This window comes from Eutrigla gurnardus (genome assembly GCF_963514095.1).
Source record: "Eutrigla gurnardus genome assembly, chromosome: 16".
Taxonomy (NCBI): Eukaryota; Metazoa; Chordata; class Actinopteri; order Perciformes; family Triglidae; genus Eutrigla; species Eutrigla gurnardus.
In genome coordinates, this window is record NC_139927.1 from 22151588 (window position 1) to 22178410 (window position 26823).

Genomic DNA, 26823 nt, shown 5'->3' on the forward strand with positions numbered 1-26823 from the left:
TAAAGTTAAAAAAAAAAAAAAAAAAAAAAAAAAAAAAACGTTACTGTTCCCGGTAAGTTTCACTTTTAAAATGTTTCACCTCGTTGCAAACTAACGACACGTTTCTGTTTAGTTTACCAAGCTAGTGATTACGTTCGTAACAGCAGCAACTAGTGGCTTTGCTTCCTCGGGTAATGTAAGCTGACCGGCTAGCTAGCCAGCTAGCGTGATATTGCTAATAACAACGTTAGCATGCCACTTTCTGACTGCCGTTGGCTCACTAAACGTTACCAACTACCAACGTAACATAACATCTGTGTTCACAGCGTCGTGGACACGTTTGTGATTAAACCGCTGTTCTCTGGTTTGTGTTTGTAGAGCTGTCGGACATCAGCGATATTGAACGGAGGTCCAACCTGCAGATGACTAAACATCAAACACTCTGATCTATTGATCACACACAGTTCTACACTTTAAAACATGTTGTGATTTTAGTATTTTGTGTATTTTATTGTTATTGTATTATTTGCCGAAATAAACACTTTTTCTGAAGAGACATGTCTGCTATGCTTGAAATTAGCGCTGCGGGGAAACCTCAGACGTATACAGTGACGTAATGACGTGGCTCTCTGGGCTCTCTAGCCGGTGGAAACGCAAACAGGTTCTCGGACGGTTCGCAAGTTGAACCAACTGCGAACCAGCACGGCACCGGCCCGGTGTTGTGCCAGTGTAGGGATCCCCGACAGAAATTGTTTCCCCTGGCTGCGGGAGCGCGCATTCATTCAGGCGGAGCAACAGCGTTATGATTTTATTCTTTTGTACGTCGTAACGTTGTAGTACTGAACGGCAAAACGAAGGTAACCATTTCCTCATGTGATTTGACATATAACACGCTGTAATTCAAGTCCTGGTATGGAATTTGTCGAACTAAATATACGTCAATATCCAAAATCAAGACTATTTAAGCAACTTCACTCGAAATGTACTATAGTAAACAGATGAAGTCTGAGCATCAAATGATTTATTTTGTGTGTTCTTTAGATACTACTCTATATAACCTCTGTGATTATGAGCACGTTTCTTATTTTATACACAAAGTTATGGGGGGGAAACAGATTATTTCAGACGTTTACCTGTCTGCCAGAATTTGTATCCCCCCCTCAAAATAGACAGAAGAAGTAGCTCCCGCAGCCAGGGGAAACAATTTCTGTCGGGGATACCTACACTGGCACAACACCTGTTCCGGCTCTTGAACTAGGTTCGCGTTGGTGGAAAAGGGGTATGCGTGTCACAACGGCTCACTGGGGAGAGTTGCGTACCTTGGATTATCTGACGCTCTAAGAACGTTTCATTTCGGTAACCGATTGCAATTTTTCGCGATAACTTCACTAAACTTGAACGACCAACATGTCTGTTTTCCACGTCATCCTGAGCTGGGTCGCGTTGTTTCTGCTCGTTCTTATTTTCACCTTGTTTCTTGGTTACTGCTTGTTTCTGAAACACGTTCATATGAAATATGACCACATTCCTGGGCCGCCGAGAGAAAGGTAACTACCTGAAGTGTGACGTTACACATTTACTTGTTTAAATGAGTTAAATGTATTATGGTGCTATCTGCCACAGCGATTGTTTTGACGATACGTGCCACTTTGTTTTCTTCCAGTTTTTTCTTCGGACATTCGTCAACGTTCGTGAGGGCGATAACAAAGGGCGAGGTTGTCTACGACACCTTCCTGCAATGGTAACGTTCAGCACGAGCACCGTCTCACATATAAAACGTTAAGGCCCGTTTGTTAACTCATTTATTTTAATATAGAATTATGTTAAGCCTATTTGTAGGCGAATTATTCATGATTAGATTAGTAATTAATATAGATTGTTAATAGAATAAATATAATTATTAAATGTGTACATTCACTTGAGTATTGTACTAAGGTGCAATTTTTAAATACTTGTAATAGTACTTTACTACTTCTACTCCACTTAATCTCAGATGTTAATACGTTTTTTCTGTGAGTTTTAAATTCTGCTCATATGCCTGTGAATATTACATACACATGAATATTTCATACACCTGAACGTTTAAATATGTAATGTCATATTTTCTCACGTCAAGTTATGCAAGCTCTAATAAAGCAACCCATAATTAAGATGTGGTTCACAGGGCCGAGCGTCATGGACCTGTTTGCAGGATGAATGTTATGCATTACGTGTTTGTGCTTGTGACCTGCCCTGAGGGAACCAAGGTAAACACACACACACACACACACACACACACACACACACACACACACACACACACTTAGTGTATTTTGTCTTTGTGTAACCGTCAGATGCATAAGCATTAATTGCACAATAAGCAGTACACGCCTTGCTTTGATAGAGCCTTGAAATATGATTATGGCCCTACAGTGCCAACGTGTGTCCATTTGGGTAAGAATGGACAATATCCTGATTATATTTACATTTAAAAAAACCATCAACTGCAACTGGTCTTTCAATCTTGTCTTTCAATGTTCCTTCCTTTTGATGGCTCTGTTTCAGGAGATCCTGCTGTCCCCGAAGTATCCCAAAGATAAATTCTTCTACAGCAGAGTCTTCAGCCTGTTTGGTCAAAGGTAGTTTTCCAGACTAATGAGTTCAAGTATTCATATACTGTATACATATATAACAAAATATAGTTGTTTTACTTTGGACCATTAAAGTAATAATATAATAGTAATAATAAGTGTATATATTTTTTATACTGTCACTTTGAATTTCTAAACCGATAGCACTGATGTTTTTGGTATGTGAGTATTGTCAAATTTTGGTTCCTAGGCAATACTTTGTGGTCAGCTGCAGTTCGGGAGTAGATCTATTTGTTCTGTAATCAGGATATCCGAGGTCTGATCTCGCTTATTGAAGTGTCCATGGTAAAAATACCGAACCGAAGTGAAGCCAAACTGAAGTGCCTCAAACTTACATTCTCTCTACTGGCCATCAGGGGGCGACTCCTCTGGTAGCAAAAAACAAGTCTCTGAGAAAATGGTCCTACTTCTCTCTTGATGTATTATCTCAGTAAAAATTGTAAACATGAGTTTATGGTCTCAATCTCTAGTTTCAAGTCTTCTTCAATCCAGCATGATGTTCATTTAGTACATTATGGTCATTTTAGAGTCCACCAGACAGGAAAGCAGGGGATGCTTTAGGGGGCGGGGCTACCTGCTGATTGACAGGTCGCTACCACTCTACAAATGCAGTTAGCTACTAAGATGAATTGAATTATGAAGCTAACTTTGTTAGCAGCTTCACACCAGAATCCACATGGATTCAGATCCACTAAGGGTGTCGCTCCTCCACAGTCCAAATATGGTCACTTCCTTGATTGCAAAAAGTCAAATGGCCAAAATGCTGAACTAAAGGCTTCAACCGTAGTTCACAAACAAACGGGTGACATCACCATGACTACGCCCTCTTCTTACACACAGTCTGTGTACCTGACCCCATATTGCTCCTGTTATCAGTATGAGTGTGCGTGGACCTTGTATGGCAGCCTCCTCCATTAGCATGTACATGGGTGGATGTTGACGTGTATATAGAGTATATATATATATATATCAAATTCGATTAATTGTTTAATCGTCAGACAGACACACACATGTCATTTATAACCTTATCTTGCTAGTTTGTGCCCCATGTGTGTGTCCTAGGTTCCTCGGTAACGGCTTGGTTACCGCACAGGACCATGACCTGTGGTACAAGCAGCGCCGGATCATGGACCCTGCATTCAGCAGCTTGTGAGTTATTCATTCACCACAAGGAGACAGTAAAGTATCAGCTCAACCTGTATTTGTATAATCTCTGTTCCGATTGTGTATTGCTCCATTCTTTGGACAATATTTTCAAATTGCAGAATTGTTGTGGAGCTTTGCAGTCCACTATTTAAAACTACCATTTGCAGGTATTTGAGAGGTCTTATGGGCACCTTCAATGAGAGGGCAGAGAAACTGATGAGTAAACTTACAGATGTTGCTGATAACCAATCAGAGGCCAGCATGCTCCACCTCATCCACTCTGTTACCCTTGATGTTATTGCTAAGGTATTGTGTCTGTTTTATGGAAGTCCTGTCCCCAAACCCTTTTTTTGCCGTATGATTGAGGCACCCGCTTTTGACAAAAGCATCATCTGATCAAGTTGTAACTACCTTGTGGTCTTGATAAATGTCAGGTGGCTTTCGGTGTGGATTTAGACCAGCTGAAGGACAGGTCTCTTTTCTCTAAAGCTGTGGAGACGTCTCTGAAGGGGATGGTCTGCAATGTCCGAGACAGCTTTTTTCAGGTTTGACTTCGCCGCTAGTCCGTATGGAGTTTGTGTGTTGACAAGAACCTGTGTGGGATCATAAAATCTTGCCATCTTTCCAGTTCAAACCCAAGAACCGTCCATTCATCAAAGAAGTGAGGGAAGCGTGCCGCTTGCTTCGCACAACCGGAGCTCAATGGATTCAGGACAGAAAGACTTCCTTGCTCAACGGCGATAACGTCCCCAAGGACATCCTCACACAAATAATCAAAACAGCTGGCAAAGGTTACGGTCCCGACAATCAAGATTAACTGACTGATTCGATTAGATACAGTTAAACATCCCTGTCTTATGTCAGCTGCAGGGTCTAGAAAAGAAAAATATGTATTTTTAACTGAGAATAGTAGAATAAATAATACATATAAGCTGCAACCATAATAATAAATCATAATAATAATAATAGATTGTTTTTGTAGTGCACTTTTCATTCAGTGAATCTCAGCGTGCTTACATTAAAAATAAATGAAATAAAAAATAAGATAATAAAAAAATATGCATAAAAGCATAGGCATAAAAACATTGCATCATATGACGGGGGCACGATTGAGCAGTGAAAAGCCTTTGTAAATAAAAAGGTGTTCAGGCCTGCTTTAAAAAAAAAATCATCATCTCAACATCGTTGGTTTTAACATATTACATCTGCAGGGCAGACGGCCAAGGTTAACCTTTTACCTCTTTACAGTCCAGTCCAGTAGCGAGAGTATCTATCTATTTATTTATTACAAATTATATATGATCACTGGAATATTGTTTTGGTTGTTCTAATGTTTTTTTGTATTATTCCAGAGGAAAGCATGACTAAAGAAGATGAAGAGACAATGTTGGACAATTTTGTGACATTTTTCGTTGCGGGTGAGTCTGTGTGAAAGGCTCCAAAGTAAGCTTGAAGCTGTGATCACGTTCTAGCTCATGGACACCTCACCTGAAATCTAAATACGTTGATCTCTCACCCAGAATATGAACTATCCAGAAGTTTAGGTGTGAATTCTGGATATATTAGAGTCCACATGCTCTTCTCTATAAATGGTCTTTTATTGCCACTAATATTCTTTTAAGACCCAATTTTTGGTTTAGAGTTTGCTCCATTTTAATATAACGTTCTCACATTCTAGGACACGAAACAACAGCTAATCAACTGGCTTTTTGCATCATGGAACTTGCAAGACGTCCTGATATACTGGAAAAGTAAGAACTAATAATGCCTGCAAAAATCTTTTTGTATTGTAGCTTCTGAATGATGGTTGTGATTTTATTTCTCAGAGTGAAGAAAGAGGTGGATGACGCCATCGGGGAGAAACAGGAAATCAGTTACGACGATCTGGGAAAACTGATCTACCTCTCACAGGTACGCGCTAAACCAAGATGACATGCTAAACCAAGATATCCTGACATACCACCCAAGATGGGCAGCTCACACTGTCCCGCCCCCCCAGGTGCTGAAGGAGACTCTGAGGGTTTACCCCCCAGCTCCAGGCACATCTCGTGATGTACTGGAAGACATCGTCATCGACGGCATCCACATCCCTGGAGGAGTCACATGTTTCGTGAGTCGCACTTGTTGAGTTTGTTTGTACCCAGAAAATAGGAGTTGTGTGTGAGGACACCCCCATGAATGTGTTTCTGCTTTATATACATAAAGAATACAGACAAAGCGTAACAAAATTGACCTGCTTTCAATGAATTATCCTGAAATTCAGTTCAGCACCTATGTGACCGGGAGGATGGATAGATTCTTCAAGGACCCGCTGACATTTGATCCAGACAGATTTCACCCAGACGCTCCTAAGTATGTGGCGTACAATTTGAACACAATGAGGCGTTTTACTGTTTGTATTGACATGTTAGACCAGCAGTCAGGTGTGGACTAAGTGAGGCTGTCTCTTATCTGTTCTACAAGGCCATATTGGTCCTACTTCCCATTTTCCGTCGGTCCACGCTCGTGCCTGGGGAAGAACTTTGCTCAGGTGGGTGGCGACAGTTGCATGAATCATCACAACCACACACACAACATAACAACACATGGAGCTAACCCAATGGGTGTTGATTGTAGATGGAGGCTAAAGTGGTTATGGCCAAGCTGCTCCAGAGGTTTGACTTCACCCTTTTGCCAGGACAGAGCTTTGACCTCGTGGACAATGGCACACTCAGGCCGAAGAGTGGAGTGGTGTGCTCTGTCAGACACAGAAATCCAACAGACTAGTCTACGGCCTGCAGCTTGGTTCTCCTGCCACAGACAGTGAGAGTAACTGTATTACTTATGATTTGTTTAGCTTTCATAATGATAATAGTATCAGCGTTGCTTGTTTTAATCATATCAGCAGTATATCCACAAGCAGCTATATAAATGATTGCTATTGCTGAACAATAATGAGGATATGGGGAAAACAAAATAACTACTTTTGAGTACCATTAGTACTTTAATCTTGATGGAAATTACCCTTTTATCTTGATCACTGTTCTTCCATACTCATTAAGCTTCTAATATAAAGCACAAATATACAAATCACGGTTCTATGAATTGTCTCTGTGCAACAGGTTGCACAATGAAATTCAGTTTGTATCCCCATCATTGCTATACACGTAAAAAACAACATATAATACGGTGGAGGGTGGATGTGTCCTGGGCCATACATCCCATACCAGTTTGTAATATGTCATGTCATGATGCTTCTTATTATCTGGTTTGTTGTGCACTTTAATAAATTGATGATGATATATTTGATGCATTACAATCTTTCAATTTAACTTTACTGCTCAGTTTGCTATGCATTGATTTTTGATGTACTGAAATGCCTTGTTTTGGTTGTTACTGACAATGTACACATGAGGGCGCTGTGGCCTTGCAAATAAATCTCAAAAGCAGCAGTTAACCTACAATCTCCAGATAATTCACTGCTCAAAAGTTATAACTCAATTCCATTCAATTTGATTTCTATCTTCACAGGACTAGAACACTCCCGATCACCAGTAGAAAGAGTTCATTACAAATACAAAAAACACATCTAGGTCTTACTAACACAACTCAAACAAATAGTGTGAATGAGAGTAAAAGATCTAGTAGACAAAAAGCTTGATTCTGTGTGCTTATTCGTAAAACATACGAAGCGTTTTAACATGACGAACAGCGTGTTTGTGTGGTACTGTCCCTTTAAGAGGAGCGAGCCCCCGTCTACCTGCTGCCCGCTCCTCTCCCACGTCTTGATTGGCCATTTTGGCTGAAATCCTATTGACTGATTTCAAACCTGTGTGGAGCAGAAGGAGGGGCTCGCTGCTAATGCCGAGCAGGCTGAGTGGACAGCCTTCCACCCTCCGTCCGGCAGCTCAGTAAAGAGGCTTATCCGAGCAGCGCTGTTGACGGTAAACCGCGTTCAAGAGAGCATCGGAACCACCGGAACCACCGGAACCCGCGCTCTCCGTGTTCACACGACGTTCCGCCGTTCAGGTCACGTTCAGGTTCACCGAGCAGGGAGACGTGAATGAGCTTTCTGGTTCGCATCGTTTCAACGGAGCGATGTCCAGAGGACACGGGGCTCATTGCAGCGGGACGCGGTGTGTTGTGCTGACGGGACTGGGGACCGCGGACCGGGACCTGATTGAATATAGCTGGTAATCGATATAAATTCACGTGTTTCCGTTAGTGACTGAACGTAAGTAGCAGCGGTTGTTTACGAAAGTCATAAAGGCTTTTCCTTTCAAAGATTAGTGAGGCTACTCGGTTCGTCCGCCGGTTGCCATAGCATCACATTCATATTTCCTTTGATCGTTTTCACGTCGGCCTGTTGAAGAGGAGGGGATAACGAGACTATATCAGTTGGACAATGAATTCCTATGTTAACGCAATCCCGCATGCTTGGCTTAGTTAGATCTCGTTGAGTCCGTTATTTCCCCGACCTGAGACCAGCTAACAACACCGACATGGCGAAGAACCCGTCCGAGGGGCCGAAGGATGAAGTGAGCCAGCTGACTGATGAGGAGATGCTGAGGTGCAGCAAAGAGGAGCTGCTCCGGAGATTAAGGAGGGTTGACGGCGAGAAAATGAACTTGATGATCGAGCATGGCAACATGATGAAAGACATCAACCGGCGGCTGCAGGTGCACCTGCACGAAATCCGGAGCCTGAAGGAGATCAACCAGAAGCTGCAGGACGACAACCACGAGCTCCGGGAGCTCTGCTGCTTCTTGGACGACGACCGGCAGAAGGGCAAGAAGCTGTCCCGCGAGTGGCAGCGCTTTGGCCGCCACACTGCCAGCGCCATGTGGAAGGAGGTGGGCGCCTACATGATGAAGCTGAAGGAGCTGGAGGCCAACCAGGACACCGTGCTGAGGGAGAACTCCGAGCTGAAGGAGATCATCCTGATGCTGGACGAGGAGAGGAATGGAGCCGGGTCCAGGAGCTCCATAGACAGCCAGTCCAGTTTAACCAACCTGAACGGTGGCACCGGCACCGTCAGGGACGTCGGGGATGGGAGTAGCACGTCCAGCACCGGCAGTGCTGGTAGCCCTGATCACCATAACCACAACCACATACACAAGCCCGCCTCGGAGACCAGTAAACTAGGCACCACCATGAGAAGGTCCATGGACGACCTGTCGGCACCGCACCACCACAGGAGCATCCCCAATGGACTTAATGGTGAGTACATACATGTGGAATCACACGTGGCTGCCAACACAGGCCCACAACATGCACACCCTAGGGTCAAAGCCATCATGAGACTTATTGATTGGACTGTCATCTGAGTGCTCAACGCAGTCGAGACGGATGACCAAAAGACTTTAAAAGAGCTACAGATAAGAGACAGAAGTTCTTCTGAGTCCTCTTGAAATTCGAGTTGATTTCCTACAATTTTCAGAGCTCAACCACAGCTAAGTGTAAGAAATGATGATATGTATGCCACTGGCCTGTTACATCTCATCATTTTCTTTTTTTTTCATCCCTAAATTACACTCAGGATGCGATTGCACTGACAACATATGCTGATCAAAATTGCTGTGGAGGATTAACATGGGGGGGGTCTTGGCTTAACCTCACTGTAATATCTTGATTGGGGTGATTATGACAGACATATGCACACCACAGTACCCTTAAGTGGCCTTTCTGTCCCACGCTGCCCATCATCTGAATCTGCACTGATTTAGGTCACTGCACTCGTGGTCCTTAAGGAAGAGGACTTATCTTAATAGTTTTGGGGTGGGGGGTGGGGGGGGTCGTTCACTGATTATCATTGTTTCCTTTTGGCTGCGGAGGAGCACTCATGTCTGCTTAGAGGCCCATTGAAAATGCATGGCATGGGACCAGAAATCAATGTACCCGTGTTAAGACCTAAATACTCTGCTGAAAGCTTCAAGCTGGGATGAAAATTCCCTGATGGAACAGGAGGACACTAAGCCTCGTTTTGCCAGCACATGGGCTGATAACTTGCCATGATTCGTTTGGCGAGGGGAATAAATTCTGTTTCATGGGAGGAAAAAAAACTCCCCCATAAACTTTTTTTGAAATGATTTTTTTACCCAGATTTACAAGGAAAGGGCTGCAGCGTGTATAGCTCAAAGCAAGCATCGTCCATATCGAATCACATAGGTTACATGATCCAACAAACATTGTAGACTGGGGAAACCGTGAAAGCAACAAATACAGAAGGGTGGAAATGAGCATGAGCGAGGGCCGAGGGAGCCCTTAATCTGGAAACACTCACATTTTAGGGCGGTGTGTGGCTGTCATTATGTAACATCAATATTGTGTCTGCAGTGGCCCAGCACCTCTCTAAGCTGCTGTTTGGCCTGATGATTGTGACATTGTGTGCCCCTGAGGCTCTGGCTCTGAGTGCTCATCACACACACACACACACACACACACACACACACACACACACACACACACACACACACACACATGCAATGACATGCTAGCATGGGAAAGACCTTTTTCACTTGACAGGTTTATTATTTCATTGTTAAAACCAATGCATTGCTAATGAGATTGATGAGATCTGGTGCTAAACAAAGCATAGAATCACACATCTTTCTGGCTTTTACACAATTTCAACCAACTACAGATGACATTGTCTAAGATGTCAATCGCATGATTGAAATGCAACACAACAATACTACATTGCTCTTAATCTACCTTCCATAAATTGGATAACCGTTCCCAGAAGAGTTTAATCTCGCCTCTAAATGAATAATCCCCAAAAAACCTGCTTTCCCAGGACTTTGAATGGGCACGAGTCCCTACAGGTCTGACGGGTAAGAACGTTCCCCCACCAGCACAGATTGACTCTGTTGGCTGTTTGAAATCCGAGTGCAGGGACCATGTTGTGAGGTCAGACGTGGCTGCGGCGTGAGGCCTGCAGAGTAGCTTTATTTAATGCTGTCCGAATGCCAGAGTGGCCCCCCAGGACCCTCGGAGACGAGCTTGAGGATTGCCGCTCAAGAGCTAAATGAACAGCATCTGTCCGGTTGCCAGACACACTGAGGCAGGAGGAGGAGGAGGAGGAGGAGGAGGAGGAGGAATATTTGGTATTTTAGTATATAACAGACCGGTTGGTTGAATCTCATACATTTTGAGTCAATTTTTGTTAAATGATTCTTTTTGGCAAATCTAAATCTAGAAGTCAGTCTCTTTAGAGACAAAAGAGGTCCTGGGAGAGTGGTGTATGAAAGGGGCCCAGCAAAGGGCCCTTCATGGATCTCAGTGGTGTTGGGGGAGAGTCTGAACGCTGGTGAGGGGTTGGCTGGGAAGCTGGGGGGGTGGCGGGGGACTGTTGGGGGGCATATTTATTGAGCTCAAAGGAGGATGCTGTTAGAGACATCCTGCTGTCTGCTTAATTGAACTTTTTGTGTGCCCCCCCCCCCCCCCCCACACTCCTCCCCTTTTGGGCACGCAAGCTGTCTGTGTGTAGTTTTCTGGGATGGGCTGTGTGCTGTACTGCACGAGGAGAGCAAAGGCTTCTGTTCTGAGAAATAAAAACAAGACAGAAAGCACAGCTGGAGCGACATCGTCGACCACTGTGTTTCACTGACTTCTTTTCTAATAGTAACTATCTATTTCCAGACTTTCACGTTTGGTGGTCTGGAACCTAATCCCATCTGAAGACCACCTGAAATATGATGCTGTCACAGAGACCTTAGTGGCACATGGACGTGTATCACCATGTGGGATTAAGACAAAGTGCCCAAGCGAGGCAGCAAAGACCTGCTTTGACATTTGACATTGTCCAGGTGAACTGAAGGTCTTCTCCGCACTAATGCCTGTTGGAACTTTAACGGAGCTTCACACATTCTCCTGGCCTCTGAGCTGCTAAATGACTGTAAAGGAACAATGTCTCTAACTCATAGCAGAAACCCAATCCAGCTGGTTAGGGACTACCGAGACTAGTTCTGGCACATAAGTTTGTTTATCCACCTGTGTACCTGAAGCCAAGGAGATGTTAAACCAGGCCCGACTGCTGGGGACGGGACGCCTCACTGGTCTTCCATACCTGAACACTGTCATGTCAGCATTTAAAACAGACACATTTGGTGCGCAGGTGGCCGAGTGGTTAGAGGGCATGCCATGTACGCACGTACCTCTGTTTGAATCCCGGCCGGAGGTCCTTTGCTGCATGTCGCACCCCCTCTTCTATGTTTCCTATCTGTCCACTGCTAATAAAAAAAAGTGTCTATGCCTGAAAAAATCTTTAAAAACAAAAAAACAGACACATTGAAATCAATATCAATCTGACGGAATTGCCACAATTTGTGGATTCACATGCAGGGTGGAGGTCAGCATGGATTTATTCAGCTCAACTTTGGTGAACTCTGACCCACAAAGGCCGTCTTCAAGCAGCCTCAGTGATCCTAACAATGGAATGGAAAGCTGCAATCCAAAATGGAAGAAGCTATTGGCTTTATTACACCATCCATGTTTAATTCACCTTCCGCTGTTGGGAGTATAAATTATTGGACACAAGTGGTACACAACCCTGAGAACAAAATGCCAAAGGGGAGTGAACGGAACCAGCCTATTGTGATTGGCTATTTCTGGTCTGTTCCGACTGGCTAGGGTGTTAGCGGTTAGCCAAGCTTCCAGAAATCGATATACTGTGAAGACACAAAGATGAACTCGGCTGCTTCCTGAACACTTTTCCGACCTCATTACCACAAGTGTGTCAGTCCATTCAGCTGTGTGGCTGAAACCAGTCAGGTAGGTTAGTGATTCACTGGAGATGAACACTCATTAGAGCTTCAGCACAGTGCATTGATTTCTAAGTAGTTTCACATCCCAGGAGGCTGTTTGCTCTGGACTCCTACGTGTGGAGGCATGCCTTCCTATGTTTACTCACCCTGTCAACCTCATTAGGTTGAAATGAGTCCACAAAGAAGTCATAAAAGTGTGTGTTTTTCACACCTGTGTGTTTCTTAATTTATATGAGGTGGCACAGTCTGAACTGTTCTCCTTTCTGCTGTAGAGGCTCCTCTCTGCTTTGCTCTCTCTTTCCTTTCACCCTTGGGGAGTGACGTGACCTAAAAGCTCACAATGAAACTATAGAACCAGCCCTCCCAGTTGTGTGTGTGTGTGTGTGTGTGTGTGTGTGTGTGTGTGTGTGTGTGTTTTCCTCTCAGCTGTGGTTTCAGGTCATTGTCTGGCGTCTCTGGGCTTCAAGAAAGGAATCGGATGTTTCTGTCACTGCTATCCTGTTTGTTCACATTCATGCTGCGGTGTGTTTTATTTTACATTACTGGACTTTCTTTTCATTCATGGCAGGAACTCAGAGGTGCATGATTCAACAAAAGAGAAAAAGTAACGGCTAGTCTCGGTGACTAGTAATACTACTTAGTAGTATTAAATATGAAAATGTATAGGATTGCTTTGAGTCATGTTAAAATTAGATACTTAAAAAAAAGAATCATTTTATTAGGCTGTGCTCTTCTTGGCTATCTCTGGCTTCCGGTCCCCTGGAGCCTGTCTTTCTCTGCTGATACGACACGTAATGGAGTAGAAAAGGAGTCGCACAAACACAGGAGGTTATGTGAAAGAGCCACAGTGGGAACTCTCAGTCGAGTACTGTCAATGAAAAGTCAGCCTGTCAGGACTTCCCACGTTCCTGGATCAACAAAAGAGGAAGTGAGTCTCTCTCCTCTCAGTGACACAGCAGGAAAGAGGAACTTTCATCTCCCCGTCTTCTCTTCCCCGACAGGTTTCACTCCTCCAGTCCTTCCCCTTCCCTCCATCAGCATCCGTTCCTCGCTCCAATCCTGTGAACCTGCTGTCTGATCTGCTGTCCGTTCATCCCCTTCAAGGCGGCGCTCAGCCGACAGAATGAGGTTACAGAGCCAGCGTGAGCCTCACACACGCAGACGTGGACTCACTGTGAGGTCGAATGCGAGTGATTTTTACCAAAAAATGCTTTGGTGTGACATCACATTTCTGTCGGTGAAAGATGTGTGTGAGGGCCACACAAGCATAACAAACACACATTGTGTTGTCTTAGAAATATTTCAGCCTTCCTCCCTCCCTATACGTCTCCACTAGTCTAAATGATGTATGTCCTTTTTCTGATCTTTGGGCAGTGAGCTGCTAGAGGGGCTGGGTTGCTCAGTCGCCTAGGCAACAGCAACGATCAGTGGGGCAAGTGGACGGCGCCCACACGTAGCCTCAGTCACTGAAGCAAACGGAAGTAGGGGGATGGGGATAGGTTGGGGATGGTGGGCCTCTGTACTGGTTGACCCATGCAGAATGATGCCAGCCAGAGCTAGGTCGCGTGTGTGTGTGTGTGTGTGTGTGTGTGTGTGTGTGTGTGTGTGTGTGTGTGTTTCCCAGTAACCTACTGAAGAGATAAACAGGGTGTGGTGAGAGTGACATTCTCACTTATAAGCTCTTCGTAAACAGTTTTTCCATTGAGATGTGGAAACCTGGCTTCAGTGTTTATAAGAAGCAGATTAATGTGTCTCTGTCTAAAACACATTTCTCTTCTCTTCTGGGAGATCTGAAGTTCTTCACACACGTGACAGGATGAAACGAGGGTTGTCAAAAAAAAATCATTACTCGGATACAATCGGATTAGACACTAATTAGCAAAAGCATCAATACCAACAGTGCTGCCCTCACCTCATCCAGTTGACACGCAGCTTTACAGCAGCACTGCAGACAGACAGGACAACACAATAATGTGTGTTTGAAAAGTCAACCAGCAACGAGAGAGAACCAGTCGATAAAAATTCTGCGTCTTTGGTATCGGAAATGGTATCGAGTATTGAGTATTTTCCTGGGTATCGGTATCGACTTTCAAGTTTTAGTAGAGAACTTTTTTTTCTTTCAATTTTTACAAAAGAAACCTACTACTTTGTATATTGTTAGACATCAATGACATGTTTTATTTGAACACACATGCTCCTTTCAACTTTATGGGCTCATATCTTTAACTTAGTTTGCTGACTAATAAATAAACTACCATATAATGAGTGTCATTTGCTTAATTATACGATCTTTCATACATGTATGAAATGTATGCATGTATAACATTTTACTCAAATGTTGCCTGATCAGGGGTCCGTTTCACAAAGCAGGTTTAGTGAAAACCTTGAGTTAGTTAACCCTGAGATGAGGGTTTTTCGGTTTCACAAAGCCAGTTCAGCATAAATCTGAGTCAGTTACCCGGGTAACATACTCCGTGAACCTAACCTGCTCACTGGCAGGTTTGCTTCAACAAACCCTGAGTTTCTCCCTACATGTCTCCGCCTTTTTCCGAAATCTGAACCAACTCTGAAAAAAATGTGCCGTCCTTTCATCGTCAACCTAATCGATATGGAAATAAAAGTGATTCTGGCAGCTTTGCGTTGGGAGACAATTTTGATTACCTTTCCTTTCAATCACATTAGATATTATCTAAACAATATTCTCCGACATTTTCAACATTTCATATCGCGGACATAATCCGCAACCAGATTCTTTGCGGAGGTAGTGTTTTTGCGAACGGGAGATTTATGAAATGTTTAAGTACATTTCTGTATTGAAATACCTGCTTATATTTACTGTTTAATATGTGAAATATGATTAAAATCATATGCCTTAGTCAACGTATTTGCGCAATATTCTTATGCTTAATTTTCAACTGATGCTACTTTCTTTCTGTGCCTGGGGGGATTACACCCAATGAAAATGATTATTCATTCAGTGCGCTACTTTGTGAACTACGGGAGTTGAACCCCTGTCGCCTGTGCCATGGGCGGCGTTGCTAACCATTACACCACAGTGTCGCTGTGAAAGTTAGAGAATAAAGAGTTATGACCTTTAGATCAATAGACTGTTTCATTCAGTTATACACATTAGATCGGGCAGTAATTGTCTGCCACGCTAACTATCTCTACTTTGCTGCAGTTACGTTGCTCCGCTTTCTCAGGATATGCTCATTTTCTACATAAACACTCAGTAATATCTAATAACGCTCTCCCCGTTGCCATGGTGAATCGAAGTATCGGAGCTCCATTGATGATGGCTTTATAGAGTCGGCAGGCACGCGCGTAACTCAGAGTTTACATACTCAGAGTCGACTGAACTAATTCAAAAACGCTGTTCCGAAACTGAAAACTCAGAGTTGCCCATCTCAGAGTTGGTCAACTCAGAGTTCAGTGTTTGTTGAACCTGCTTTGTGAAACGGGCCCCTGGTCATGTGATCTGCAATTAAGCACATTGACCACACGGTCCAGCCAGATAACCGGTTTCACCTCGTCTGGTTATCAAAGGTACCGCTTCTCGCTTGTCCGCACGTCCTTAGCCCACTAAAGATGTTTTTTTTTTTTTTTTACCCTTATTGATCTGTTATTTACATTTTTATATAATATGATATACAAAACACACATATAGAGTATGTCAGATCCAAATAGCTGATTACTATGCAATGGAAAGAGTGTGTTAAGGTGGCACAGTGACAAAAACCCATCTGGGGGTTGCACCACAAACTCACCCTCAGCAATTCGATTCTGTCTATACAACACAGCCAGTGACCTTCGACAGTGGAAACGTCCCAGGTTGCCAAAAGTCAGCAACTCTGAGACAGAAGAGCTCTTCATCAGCTCCTTTTCGAGGCCTGGGAGGAACAAGGCGTTCATCTGGATTTTCTGCCTGTCAGCTCTTTGCTTTTCGGTGCTGTGACATTGGAGAGTGGTGTCAGCAGATGGCTTCACCTTGCTTGCGTGTAGATAGTGCTGTCAGCTCACTCCAACATGCAGTCGAACAGTTCTACATTGTTTTCCCTGGTGCTTAAAGAGTGGGCACTTGGCCACTTCTGATGGGTCCCACATGGTATGGCTCATTCATTTTCTAGTTGAGCGACATAACTCCTCATTTTGAATTTCTGCAAAATGTGTTTGCTGACTGGAAAAAAAATTCTCGCAGTAATGAAATGTTGAAGCGCTTGATTGGTGGCCTGGATGACAACAACTTCACAGCCACAGTTGGGACGGAATGTGAAAGTTGTGGTGAGCCCTCCAGATGGATGAGATAATGTGGATTAGCATCTGGAATACATTTTTTCAGTCCCAACATTGTTGCTCCATTCTCAGGAAGTTTTTTGGGGAAGGTTTCAGGTAACCTTGCTCTCCTGTTCTGGAGGCTAATTTCCTCTTGCGGGCCAGTTTTAAGTGCCAGGACTGGACTGTGTTACTTGAGAAAACATGGATGTGTTTTGGCTTGGGTTGGGCCTCGACACAGACATGTCTCCTATGTAGAGCCTGGATGGTTGTATTGAAACATTTAATTTACAAAGTGATCAATCACATGTGACTGGTTATTGATAGATGGAATGTGTGTTAGTGTGCTTTCTTTGTTTGAACTGATTTGGGAACATGTGTGGTATTTTGAAGTGGAGGGCATTAGAGAGTTTGAGCTCCTCCTCCTCTTCAGTAATGCCATTACATTAAGGCCACTGTGGCCTTGTCTCAATAAAGCCTGTTTCCCACATAATGTTACGAAGACGATGAAGAAAGTAGTTCCCTTTGTCTCTCTCTGAACTTCTAGATTTGGTGTGTGTCTTACATGAAAGTATCTCTTTACATAGCAACGCGATGAAGCTAAGGGAGAGGACTAGGGTCACATGTGAAATTTTCTTTTACTTCTAAATTCAAAGTCTTTAATTCTGAGGTAAATTCTGCCTTTCAAGGCACAATCTTTGGTTTTTGACCAAATACCTGCAAAGCTGTTCACATTCCTATCTGCTTTAGCTTTGTATTTAGTGCTCAGTAGCAAATGGTAGCATGCTAAACTAAGAAAGCGAACATGGTACATTACCTCATAAACATTACATTGCCATTGTGAGCGTGCTACCTAGACTGTTGAGGTTAGCATTTAGCTGAAATCACAGTACTAGTACAACTAGGTGGCTGTTGAGATTTTGAGAACTGATGATGCATTTTGTTTGAGCTAAGCTAATTGTTTAAATCAAGAATGATGATGAAGCACTCGAGCAGCCACACCTGTAGATTTAATAATTCATGTTTTCCACAAATATTCCCTGCTTTATTCGGTCAAATAAAATTCCATCATCATGTATTAAGACCACCCCCACTTAACTTGGCCTCAGATTATAAAGGTAAGCCATTACTTATTTGAACTCGGCCAAATGTAGAGCATTGGATTCAACCGATGCGACTGATACAATCATAAAGCGCTTTGGTGAAAGCTGATAATCACAGGGAAATGGATTGTCTGACTAAATCAATGAATGGCAGCCTTGATTGACGAGCGGGAGTGGTACAAGTCCAAATGCATTTTATCCTCTCATCTATGCATGTCATGGTATTTGAGTTATTAATGTTTGCGAAACAACCATCAGGGATTTCCACATGATTATCTAAAACACTGGAGATGTTCCTGGGTCTCCCTCAAATCCTCTTTATCTCCATCAGCTGCCTGGCTCTAGAGATGATAGATGGATGATGGAAGTGTTTGGTTTGATGGACTTGAGAGGGGCATCATGCAGCACACACCGTCTCACTCACACTTCTGACAGTCAGTTGTAGTGGTTTCTCCCGTCGGCACTGGGGCCTCTCCCGATCGCCCACTGCTCCTCTGCTGCACTATCTGGCAGAGTTTGGAATCAGGAGGCAAGGCAACAAAGTTGGGTCAACAATTTAAGTGTTTGGCTTCTTAACTAGTTAATTTGAATTAAATGTATCATGATGAACAAATTTTGCCTTTCAAACTCCCCCATGCCCCTGAAAGCAGAATAGTAACATATTTTATACAATGAATGTTATTGTACATCAACATAACTCCTTTTGGACTGCTGAACATTTCGTGACTTAAAATGCGTTCTATCAAAGGCTCTGATATCTGCAGCTTATGGAAATGCTGCTGAACCTGTGGGTGACTGATGAGTGAACACAATGATCCCACACACTCACACACAATCTCATTAATTTTTTGGCCCATTGGCTATCTCTGTTTCCCCCATCACCGTGTCTGATCTCAAGCTGCAGTGTATTAATTGAGTAACGAGGCCAGGCCAGAGGGATTCCAGGACATTCTTTACAGTCTATCTCCACATATATCCTCCCGCTCTTCTCTCAGTCAACAAAAGATGTAAGGCGATTAAACCATTGATGTTGTAGTGCTGTCAAGGCTCTCTGAAGGGTAGTGCTTCTCTGTTAAAGGGATTTGAAGAGTGGAATCCAGTGCCGTATATCTGCCCACCACTATTTTAAAAACATGGCACGTAGCCCCGTGTAAGACGTGCACTGTATGAACCGAGGCACTCTTTAAACGCTTTAGAAGACATAACAGCATTAAATAGCATACACACTTAATGAAAGTGCCCTTACTAACAGGAAATAGAAAGATGCAGGGTGGTTGAACATCCAGGAGCAATGGAGGACACTGCAGAGCAAGCAGCTTCTCCTACAGCTTGTTGCTAGGTTACAATGCCCTTTTAATATTATGGGGTGTGCATTACCACGCTTTCTCCACAAAGGCACCTCCTTTTAGCTGCTTTATATCTCTCACCATGCTTTTGATACATTTCCTCAGTCAAGTTGTATTCTTGTTGTTGGTCTTGCTGCAGAGGAATGCTTTGCTCCCCTGTATAATGTCAGCAGTTTCCATGCAGAAGTTAATAATTGACATTTGAATGAGGGAATTGTATCATAAAAGCAGCAAGTATGAAAGTATGAAAGCAGAAGCATGGAACTGATACATGTGTTGATGGTGTATTAACCACAGCATAGCAGCGCGGTTCACCAATTGGTGGAAAGGCTGACGGAGGAAGGTTTTCTTGAAACCCACACCAGTGGCCGTCAGCAGATGAGGTTTGAGGAGAAGAGGAATCTTAGGCATGGGATTAGGAGAACTAGACGGTGGTCCGGGATATGGAAGGAGATCCGAGGAGGGAAGAAACAAGAGTGCATGACGAGGGCAACAAAGGTAAAAGAAGCATGGGGCAAGCAGAAAAAGGAGCAAATAATGGGTGGAAAAGGATGATGGCACTCACATGAGGCACAGCTGAAAACTGGCCATCCCAGAATCCTCAGCTGCTACCGTTAAGAGGTTATGCTGAACCCCCCCCAGAAAAGAATGGAAGACCATAAATATCACTGCACATGCAGAGCACTGAATGAAGCCTTGCCACTGACTTTTCATACTTATTTTATTTTCCCAGAATTAAATATTTCAACAGAGAAATCCGTTTTATCTCCACTCACACAGCTGCGATCGATGTGCTTTACTTTCCAAGTAAAATGTTTATTTTTAAGCTTTCCTTGTGCTGACAGTCAAGTACACACATGAGCAAATGTACCATACATCCCCTTTCCAGATTTCAGTCAACAGCCAATCCAACACATGCAACACGATGCAAATCTCTGATGTAACTGCGCTTTTATAGATTGCGTTTCCTAATGATCCATTCTGGAGCCTGCTTTGCTTTGCTAACATCAAATGTCTCAGTGGCAGTCCACAATTGACTAATTTACAGTTTTGCTTTGACTTAAGTTTAAAGTGTGATTACCAGAAGGCTCTAGAGGTTAATAGCTCCAGGGTGGGACCTTGCCTTGCCTTGAAATTCCTGGGAAATATGCCTACAGGAACTTGGATGAAAGGTAAAGGGAGTGCAGCGCATTGTCATTTTGTGTAATAAAAGGTCTGTTACGTAACTCTGGTGTAAGCGAGCATGCCCTGTTGCTGAACTGCCTCATGGGAGTCCACATATGGAAGGAAAAATGTGAGAAGGGTTGAATAAGCATTCAAACATTGAAGTACAGTTTGTTATACATTTTGTAAATGAATTAAGCTAGTGAAGCAGATAAATATCAGGCTGCAGCCTGTTAGGTTTTACTAAGGCACTGTTGCGTCATTGAAATAATCCATCCATCACATTCTATACCCACTTTTATCCTGCTGGAAGCTGGAACCTTTCCCAACACACATTGGGTGAAAAATAGTGGAATATGGAGAGATTCACAGGAAAAGGGGGCATCTTCCTTAAACTTGCATTCTCTCCACTGACCATTAGGGGGCGACTTCTCTCTAGGCCTTTTTACACAGACAATTCCGCCGTAATGGCGGAACGGTGAGTCAAAGTATGCCGCAAACCACACTGTTTATAGAACTTTGCTTTGCAGCGTAACGCTACAACAGTGTCTCCATTTACAAAGCATCCCGAATTTGCGGAACGAGAGAGACGTCACACGGCTGACAAGAGCGGCGCTGCCCATGTGACGTGTTAAATGAACGTCGGAAATCCGATTAGAACGAGCGCATGAAATGCAGAATTCGAGGCTTCAAAACCGTGGTTGATGTCAGCATGTCTACGTCGTCCACCTTTTTTATATAGTCTATAGTCTTAATTAAATAGAATTTTTAAGCAAGTGAAGAAAACAATTGGATGTTGAGCAGAAAGATCCAGCATATGTTCCTGTTTGCTAATCTGGAGCTTTTCCAGTAAGATGCTTAGAGGTTTGATATCCCTCCATTTGCAAAAAGGCATACAACTGCTTGTGTATGTCGCAAAGATTTAGCCTCTTGCAAGCCTTCCTCTGCTACTAACTGTGAATTACTTTTATTAAGCCATGGGTTTTTTAGTGAGTAACCTCCGTTGGTCTGTTAGTGAGTAACCTCTGTGGGTCTGTTAGTGAGTAACCTCAGTTACTCCATGGGTCTGTTAGTGAGTAACCTCAGTTACTCCATGGGTCCGATCGTGAGTAACCTCCATGGGTCTGTTAGTGAGTAACCTCATTTACTCCATGGGTCTGTTAGTAAGTAACCTCATTTACTCCATGGGTCTGTTAGTGAGTAACCTCCGTGGGTCCGTTAGTGAGTAACCTCCATGGGTCTGTTAGTGAGTAACCTCATTTACTCCATGGGTCTGTTAGTGAGTAACCTCCGTGGGTCCGTTAGTGAGTAACCTCCATGGGTCTGTTAGTGAGTAACCTCATTTACTCCATGGGTCTGTTAGTGAGTAACCTCCGTGGGTCTGTTAGTGAGTAACCTCCATGGGTCTGTTAGTGAGTAACCTCATTTACTCCATGGGTCTGTTAGTGAGTAACCTCCATGGGTCTGTTAGTGAGTAACCTCCATGGGTCTGTTAGTGAGTAACCTCATTTACTCCATGGGTCTGTTAGTGAGTAACCTCCATGGGTCTGTTAGTGAGTAACCTCCGTGGGTCTGTTAGTGAGTAACCTCAGTTACTCCAGGGGTCTGTTAGTGAGTAACCTCAGTTACTCCAGGGGTCTGTTAGTGAGTAACCTCCATGGGTCTGTTAGTGAGTAACCTCCGTGGGTCCGTTAGTGAGTAACCTCCATGGGTCTGTTAGTGAGTAACCTCATTTACTCCATGGGTCTGTTAGTGAGTAACCTCCGTGGGTCTGTTAGTGAGTAACCTCCATGGGTCTGTTAGTGAGTAACCTCATTTACTCCATGGGTCTGTTAGTGAGTAACCTCCATGGGTCTGTTAGTGAGTAACCTCCATGGGTCTGTTAGTGAGTAACCTCATTTACTCCATGGGTCTGTTAGTGAGTAACCTCCATGGGTCTGTTAGTGAGTAACCTCCGTGGGTCTGTTAGTGAGTAACCTCAGTTACTCCAGGGGTCTGTTAGTGAGTAACCTCAGTTACTCCAGGGGTCTGTTAGTGAGTAACCTCCATGGGTCTGTTAGTGAGTAACCTCATTTACTCCATGGGTCTGTTAGTGAGTAACCTCCATGGGTCTGTTAGTGAGTAACCTCCGTGGGTCTGTTAGTGAGTAACCTCAGTTACTCCAGGGGTCTGTTAGTGAGTTAGTCAGTACCCCAAGTTACTCTGTGGGTCTGTTGGTGAGTAACCTCAGTTAAGGCTGGATTATGCTTCCGCGTCGACACAACGCAAGGGGGCTTGCGGACCCCTTACGTCCTTGCGGACCCCCCTTACGTCAACGCAAGGGCCTGACGTGTGCCTCCCAAAAATCCTAGACGCGCGTCGAGGCGACGCAACAGCAACGCAACAGCAACGCAACACCAACGCAGCGGCATCGGCTGTGATTGGTCCGCTAACTACATCCGCTGGAGACCGCTATCCGGTTTCCACTCATAAACACCGCCATTTAAACTTTTAAATGGCTACTTTTATTGTTTTCACCTCGTTTTATTGTTTGCACCTTCTCGCTTTTGCACAAAGAAATAAAACACCAAGTTTTGAAAAATTGTGGACGTTTAAAGCCGGAAAGTAAACAAATACGCTATAACGAGGCTACGACGATATACGTCAAGAGTCTCGGTCGGTCGGTCAGTCTTTACAAAAACCATAGCGCCCTTTCCCGGTGTGGCATTGAATTGCATTTCGACACGTAAACCCAACGCAGAACCATCACGGTCTCCAAGCAACTGCTTGGCCGTTGCGTCGCCGTTGCGTTATCACTACGCGGAAGCATAATCAGGGCTTTACTCCGGGGGTCTGTTAGTTAGTAACCTCAGTTACTCCGGGGGTCTGTTAGTGAGTACCCTCTTAGTGACATCCAGGGAGTCAGAGGGACCACCTGGTTACCACTGACCCTCTGATCTGCGTCACTCACAGCTAATGTGAGCTGACACAGCAGCTCCCAAAGGACAGCTGGCTCCACAGCAGACAATGGAGGCCAAAGAGTGTCTGACCCGACTACAGTCTTGTCTCTGGTACCTTTTCACTGTCGTTGTGAAGCAGCCTCACAGCAAATAAGGACAAAGATGAACAGAAAAAACAGAATTTCAGCATTAATCACTCACACATTTAGTTTGTAATATCAAATATGAGTAAATGTCAGTGACCCTGTGATGACCTGCATCTTCTCAACTTTGCATATGCAGAGAAGTGTCAGTTCACATCTGATGTCAAAATACTTCTTCATAGTGACGTTAAGCTACTGTGAGACGATTGTAACCAGTCATGTCAGTGAGGGTTGTACCAATCTTCTCATTTAACTCTGCAATAAAGTTAATTGTATTTTCCAAAATGTCAAACTTTTACTTAAAGGTTCATAATTAGTATATACATAAACAAAACGTATGAGATTAGATTAGATGGTGTCTGCTGGCTGGGCTAAATGTTTATTGGACATCTTGAACTAGTCCTATCATGAAGATTCTGGACCAGTTTTGAGGGATTCCTCAACTCAAATGTCCCCACCTTTGGGATGAATTAGAGCGGAGACTGAGAGCCAGGCCTTCCCGTCCAACATCAGTGTGTGACCTCACAAATACACTTCTGGAAGAATGGTCAAAAAGTCCCATAAACACACTCCTAAACTTTGTGGAAAGCCTTCCAGAAGAGTTGAAGCTGTTATAGCTGCAAAGGGTGGACCGACGTCATATTAAACCCTATGGACTAAGAATGGGATGTCACTTAAATTCATATGCAAGTCAAGGCAGGTGAGCGAATACTTTTGGCAATATAGTGTACAGTATATCCATAATCCACTCCAGCAGCCAATCAAATGTGATACCTTAAATGACCGTGAACTGCTTTGACAGGGGCAGCAGCAGCGGTTGTAAATGTTTGCCAGACTGTTGCACACAGGTTGATGAAGCCATTCGTTAGCTGTAGTTCCATGTTCACCTGTGAGATGAGTTACTATCACAAGAGTGGAGCTGAGGTTGAAGAGCTCCCACACACATTGTGCCGGTAGGGCCCTATGCAGGGGCCCTATGCAAGGGCCCTGGTCCAACACTTCCTGAGCAGCCAAACCACAAATCTAAAATCAAATCGCACAAATTGTTGTCAGACAAAACACAAATTGAAAACACTACTCTCGAACACAGTTGCATAAAAGTCATTGATCAGATCATCATACGAACTCTGCCCAGTTTGCATGGTCAGATCAAAGACCAGTAAGGTGTTACTGTGACATCAAGACTAAACCAGCTCACCTTGGAGGTGTGAAGACTGTTTAACATTATTCTCAACGCTTTCACACAAGCCAGAAAAAAATGCTACAATATGTCTGTGAAATGATATATTCACAGTATTATGAATGAATTGTGGTGTATGTGTGTGACTGGTGTTATATCTGCATTAGTTCTGTACGAAGGTAGAGGTGCTGTTTGATAGATCCCCCCACTCCTACATCTCCTCCTACATCGGGCTTCCAGTGGGGAGGCCTAAGGTCAACCTCCCGCCCCCATCTTCATCTTTATCTCCATCTCCTACTAATGTGTGAGACCTTCTTAGCAGGCAGTAGCCTGTCTAGCTCACAGCCCATAGTCCGGGGGCCGACCCTTACAAGTTGAAAGTGCAAATAAGTGATAGAAACCCGATGACCCATTGCGAAAGTGTTTTGCAAACGCTCTGAAAATCCTAATTTTTAATTTAGTGGTAGCGACCTGTCAAACATAAGGTTGCCCTGCCCCCTAAAGCATCCCCTGCTTTCTGGTCTGGTGGACTCTAAATGGACCATAATGTACTAAATGAACATCATGCTGGATTGAAGAAGACTTGAAACTAGAGATTGAGACCATAAACTCATGTTTACAATGTTTACTGAGATAATACATCAAGAGAGAAGTAGGACCATTTTCTCATAGACTCTCATACAATCAGACTTCTTTAAATTAATGTCGATTTTATTTTAAGTTAAGAATGAGCTGGTAAAACCACTTGGAGGGCACACTCTTTTACAGACCATCTAAACTGTAAATGATTAGAAGTGTTGTGGGTGCAGCACAGCGACAAAAACATGCTGCAGTGGAACCTGAAATCTGCTTGTCAGGACCCGTAAAGATTTACCTCTACAAGGTTGCTGGTATTTACGCCCACTTGACTGTTCCTCTCTGATGTTTCACACCTCTGACTTCGTCTTTCACACACAAACGTACACAGATGCACATGTGGTGTGTGTGTCTCTCTCTCTCCCTGAAACTGTCTTGCTTTTGGCAGGGTGAAATCGAGTGTGTGTGTGTGTGTGTGTGAGTGTGTGTTTGTGTGTGTGTGTGTGTGCGTGTGTGTGTGTGTGTGATGGTCGCACCGTGCAGATGAGGATCTCTGTCCTGGCCAGCCTGCCTTTCTTCTGTATACAGACCTGGATGAAGCTGCATTGTGCGGCCCTGAGCCTGTGCCACTTAGAAAGTGATGTAATGGACATAAGAAAGGGAATTCTGTTTGTGTGCCGTCCCATCTCCTGTGTGTACGCTTCATTCTGCCGATTCCTTTCTAATGGCCTCTTTGCAGACGACCGTGGAGTATAAGTGCCATCGCCTTCGCTTAGTTTCACCACATCTCGAAATGCTGCTGTCGGGGCGAGTCAAAGGCTATGGAACTCCAGTCCAACATCAATCCAATTTTTTTGCTGCGGGTGGGATGAGATGACTGTGTGTAGACAGCTCTTATGTAAGATCTCTGTCTCTATGTGGCAATTACTGTGCTAATAGCCCTACCAGAGATCCCTTTTATTCACCAGTGCTCAGCTAATAGTCGCTGATGCTCCAGATGACACCAGTGAATAGACGGGCTTTGTTTTTCTCCGGCTCTTCCATTTGGGAGCTCTTGCTGTTTTAGAGGCCGTCCACACGTACCAAAACAATCTTTTTTTCTCCGTTTTGCCTTGGCGTCGTTTCAAGAATATCTACATCCACACGAATCCACTGAAATCGACTCAGTGCGCTGTAGTACATATTCCAGGCCCTTATGTGGCGCTGTTTCTGCTACAAAAATACACCAAAAACGCAGAGGAAGAGACAAAGCTTGACCGGTTGTTTGCCGTTGCTATGGCAACAAGTGAAAGCTACAGCTACTATCCACCCAATCACCCGATCAATAAACACCCATAAGATGACAATTTGGCCCGTATAAATAAAACCAACAATAAGCATCAACAGCCGTCACCCTAAGGACCTTAACGAGGCGTTGTCACACGTTGGGATGGATTCATTAGAAAACGAAATGCCTACATTCATGGCAAGTTAGCATCGTAAAAAAGGTGCAAATCTGTGACTTTTTCCCTGGAATATTGCCCCCCCTCTCTCGGCTCCGTGGTTTTTCATAGTGGCCCTGATATATGGGTATGGGGGGTTTAGCTCAGGAGGTAGAGTGG

General features: G+C 43.9%; 2 protein-coding genes across 3 annotated transcripts in view; both read left to right on the forward strand.

The window, feature by feature from the left end:
* Positions 1–916: 916 nt before the first annotated feature.
* Positions 917–7332, forward strand: LOC311027191 (cholesterol 24-hydroxylase-like). Its single transcript, XM_084031080.1, has 15 exons — positions 917–1526; positions 1643–1720; positions 2144–2225; positions 2524–2597; positions 3672–3758; positions 3923–4061; positions 4190–4300; positions 4384–4546; positions 5108–5173; positions 5434–5506; positions 5582–5666; positions 5755–5865; positions 6019–6107; positions 6219–6285; positions 6372–7332. Exons 1-15 carry the CDS (start codon positions 1387–1389, stop codon positions 6519–6521), a joined length of 1515 nt encoding a protein of 504 aa, XP_083887206.1. The 5' UTR covers positions 917–1386; the 3' UTR covers positions 6522–7332.
* A 242-nt stretch (positions 7333–7574) lies between these two features.
* The window catches only part of ccdc85cb (coiled-coil domain containing 85C, b), a 41270-nt gene continuing 22021 nt past the window's right edge, over positions 7575–26823 (forward strand). For both annotated transcript variants that reach the window (XM_084031083.1, XM_084031084.1), the window contains exon 1: positions 7575–8954. In XM_084031083.1, the coding sequence (XP_083887209.1) occupies positions 8237–8954 (718 nt within the window). In that variant the 5' untranslated portion in view covers positions 7575–8236. The remainder of the gene's footprint in view (positions 8955–26823) is intronic.

What these genes read in the sequence shown, in the direction of transcription:
- LOC311027191 (XM_084031080.1), top strand. Translation starts at nt 1,387, where the DNA reads ATGTCTGTTTTCCACGTCATCCTGAGCTGGGTCGCGTTGTTTCTGCTC. An exon ending in CCTGCCCTGAGGGAACCAAG is followed by an intron (nt 2,226 to 2,523) that starts GTAAACACACAC and finishes GCTCTGTTTCAG; the next exon opens with GAGATCCTGCTGTCCCCGAA. An exon ending in AACTGATCTACCTCTCACAG is followed by an intron (nt 5,667 to 5,754) that starts GTACGCGCTAAA and finishes CCGCCCCCCCAG; the next exon opens with GTGCTGAAGGAGACTCTGAG.